Source organism: Diorhabda sublineata, chromosome 10 (assembly GCF_026230105.1).
Source record: "Diorhabda sublineata isolate icDioSubl1.1 chromosome 10, icDioSubl1.1, whole genome shotgun sequence".
NCBI classification, from domain to species: Eukaryota; Metazoa; Arthropoda; class Insecta; order Coleoptera; family Chrysomelidae; genus Diorhabda; species Diorhabda sublineata.
The window spans coordinates 23,193,503-23,197,002 of record NC_079483.1 but is presented as its reverse complement, the minus strand read 5'-3'; the positions used below and the strand labels follow the sequence as shown (position 1 = coordinate 23,197,002).

The 3,500-nt window shown below is 40.2% G+C and overlaps 1 protein-coding gene across 1 annotated transcript; it reads right to left on the bottom strand.

Moving 5' to 3' along the window:
- Window positions 1-586: 586 nt before the first annotated feature.
- On the bottom strand, window positions 587-2,000 carry LOC130449184 (uncharacterized). The gene is made up of 2 exons (XM_056786863.1): window positions 816-2,000; window positions 587-679 (listed from the first exon to the last, which is right to left on the bottom strand). Exons 1-2 carry the CDS (start codon window positions 1,998-2,000, stop codon window positions 587-589), a joined length of 1,278 nt encoding a protein of 425 aa, XP_056642841.1.
- Between the last annotated feature and the right edge of the window lie 1,500 nt (window positions 2,001-3,500).

The window sequence follows — 3,500 nt, the reverse complement described above, 5'->3', positions numbered from 1 at the left end:
ATTTCTGTCTTCTCTTTGTTGTAAGTCAGTTTTTGGTTTTCAGCCCATTTTGTGCAAGCGGCCCAGATGCTCCTCCATTTCCGCTCTAGAACGTTTAGTGAGGTTCCCGTCAGTAGGATTATTTGGTCGTCCGCAAAGGCTTGAATCATGTCGTCTATGTCTAGTCCTCCTGTCTCGTCTAAGTACCTGAACCAGTCCTCCATAATTAGATTCCAGAGAGCCGGTCCGAGGCTGGAGCCTTGTGGGCATCCTCTGTGTGTGTCGGTCTCTATGTTTTCGGTTCGTATGTGTCTGTGCTTAAGGAAGTCGGTGCATAGTTTAGCGATGTTTCGTGGTATATTTTTTTGTCTTAGTATGTCTACCACTTGTGGTGTCCAGGCTGTGTTAAACGCGTTGCTCATGTCTAATGTTATGACCAACGTATGTATTTTGTGGTCTTTGTTGTGTCTTATTTTTGTGATTATTTTGTCAATGGCTTCTGTGGTTGTCCGTCCCTCTCTGAAACCGTATTGCCTCTCGTCAATATTGTTTGTCTGTTCTAGGTAGTAAGTTAGTCTTTTTGCTGTCATTTTGTCGAGAATTTTCCCTAGTGTTGGTAGCAGGCAGATTGGTCTTTTGGAGCCGTTCTTTTTTGGTAACCACACCATGTCTGCGGTCTTCCAAATGTTAGGAAAGTGTCCTTCTTGTAGGCATGCGTTATATAGTGATGTTAGTTCTTTGACGTTGTATTCGTTTGTTATGTTTATTATTTCTTTTGGTATATTGTCATTTGATGTCGCTTTTTTGTTTTTCATTATTGCTACTGTCCACTGTACCTCTTGTTCTGTAAAGATCGGGTCTTCGGGTGTCGTAAAGTCTCTGGTCATATTTTTTCTTTTTTCGGTTTGTAGTGGGGTGTCGTTTTGTATGTCGTCTGGGGGGAAGTACATTTCGTGTAAAGTCATTATTGTCTCCTCTCTTGTAGTTGTCCACGTTCCGTCCTGTTTTTCTATCGTTTTGAGTGAGTAGTCGGTTGTGGTCCCTGCTCTTAGTATTCTATATGCTGTTTCCCATGGATTATCCGGGTCATTGTCGGTGAGAAATTGGCGTAGTGAGTTTATTTTATTTCTTTTTATCTCTTTTTTGTATATTCTTCTTTGTTCTCTGTATATGTTTAGTTTAATTGCTCTTTCTATTGTGTTTTGTTCTTGTTGATATTGTTTTCGTTTCTTGTTCGTTTTCTGTCTTAGTCTGGTCAGCTCTTGGGTCCACCATATTTGAGTTTTTTTTCTTTTTTCCCTTTTTTCTTTTTTTAGCCCGTTTTCCATGATTTTAACGTAGTTGTTTTGGTATTTTTGCGCTGTACTTTCTACGTCGTAGAGCAGGGTCCAGTCAAGATTATCCGTGATTCTTTTAATTTTCTCGTTATCTGTGTTGTTAAAGTCATATTTTGTCTTGTTTGTTTTTTGTCGATCATATCTCATGTTTTGTCTTATGTTGTATGTTATATATGCGTGGTCGCTGAGTGTCTCCTCGTTATGTACGATCCAGTCCGTTAAGGTTATTTCCTTTGTAATAGTCAAGTCTACCCAGCTTTTCCCTCTGTTGCTAATAAATGTCGGTGGGCTGTCATGTGTGTTATTTATAAAGTAAGTTCTCGAAGTTATCCAGTCCAGTATGTCCTCTCCTCTGTCGTCATTTATGTCTCCTCCCCATCCGGTGTTTTTGGCGTTGAAGTCTCCTGCCAGTATAAAGGGGTTTTTTATTTCCTCTATTTTCCTTCTGTGTCTATCTAGTCTTTTATTTCTAATCGTAATCGGTTTGTACACGGCCTTTGTGATTGTACATGTTTTGCTATGTTTATTGTGTCTCGTTATTATGTAGTTAGGAGGTGGCTTTATGTCGTGGAATGGCTCTTGTATTAGGATTATGTCGATGTCTTGTTCGTTACATGTTTGTAGCAGCTGGTCTGTCGCTCTTTTACCCTTTCCGCTATTATGCTGTAAAAATTTTATTGTCATCTATGTTGTTGTGTGTTTTGTGTTTGTGAGTTTCTAGTTTGTCTTTTGTTTTGTGTGTGTGTGTGTTTTAGTAGTTAATGTTGCGTCTTGTCTCGTTCAGTTTTTTTATGTATATTGGGCAGTTTCTGTCTCTTGCTTCGTGTCTTGTTTGTGGTAATCTAAGCAGTCTGCAATTGTGGCAATTAACGTCTGTCGTTGTACATGTTTTTGGGTCGTGTGCGTCTCCGCACCGGTAACAGGTGTATTTTTGGTCAGTGCAGTATTTGGCCGAGTGTCCGTATCTGCTGCATTTGAAGCATAGGGTCACCGGGATGTGTTCTTGTGTGTAGAGTTTCGTCAGGTCTATGTATATGTGTCCTTTTGTCATAATGGCTCTGAAGATGTCTGCTGGGCACTGAAGCAGTATATTTTCCTTGTAGGGATTGCGACATGGTCTACCTCCGAGTCTCTTGCACTCTGTTTTAATTCTATTCCCGAATTGTCGTTGTAAGTTCTCGTTCTCGTTTAGTATGTCTTGAAGTAGATCTTCGGCTTTTATTCCTTTTTGTACGCCTGTGATGAGTACTATCGGGTCCTGTTGCGTCGTCATTGCTTTTGTCTTTAGATTTGTGTTGTTGTCTAGTTTTTCTTTTATTTTTGTTTGTGTGTCTTTGTCTTTGTTTATAAGGATTATTCCGGTTTTAGTTCTTCTTATGGTCTCTATGTCAGTTGGTTTGACAATTTTTTTAACAATATCGAGAGCTCTCTGAGGGTCCTCTGTGTCGTTTTTGACCAGGGTCTCGAAAACTCGGTGTTTTCGGGGGGGAGTTCCAAGTTTGTGGTTGTGGTGCTTGTGCAACCAGCGAGGCGTATGTCCTTGTTGTGGGTTGAGTCGGGAGGTTTTGGTGGGTGACTTTAGGTTGTGGAGGTGTTGGGATTGACACTTTGTTCAGTCTGCTCTCTAGGTCGTTTACTTTATTTAAGATCATGTCTAGTTTGTCGTTATTTTTGTCTTTGTCCGTGTTAGTCTTTAGTCTGTTGATCGTTACTTCTTGGTCATATGCAACAGCTATGAGTGTATGAACCAGTTGTTGCATTTCGGTCATTGCTTCCCGTACAGTCAGTTGGTCTTTTTTGGTAAAGCTGATCTTTCCCTTGGACTCTGGTGAGCTTCTGGTTATGGCCTGTTCTACTGTTTTGGTCAATGTCTTCGTCCTTTTCATTATATCTGTCATACTTGTTTCCTGTTGTGGTCTTGTTTGTCCTGCTTCCTCTTCTTCTTCTTCTTCTGAGTCAGTTTCTTGTCTTTTTTTTTGCTTTGGTGTTCTCTTAGTCGATTTTTTATATTTAAGTACGGGTTCGCTCAGCGTTCCCGTCATGTCATTTTTCCCGCTCGTGTCCGAAGAATCACTTTCGGTTATATCCATTGTTCATATATTGTCCCTGTATACTAATTTAAACTAAATATAATATAAATATTGTCCAGCACTTTAACACGTGCACGCGATTTGAAGCCGAGAA

Excerpts from the sequence above, each read along its gene's own strand:
- LOC130449184 (XM_056786863.1), bottom strand. The coding sequence starts at position 2,000 with ATGACAATAAAATTTTTACAGCATAATAGCGGAAAGGGTAAAAGAGCG. Across the intron at positions 680-815 it reads CGATCTTTACAGAACAAGAG|GACACTTTCCTAACATTTGG; the intron begins GTACAGTGGACA and ends GCCTACAAGAAG.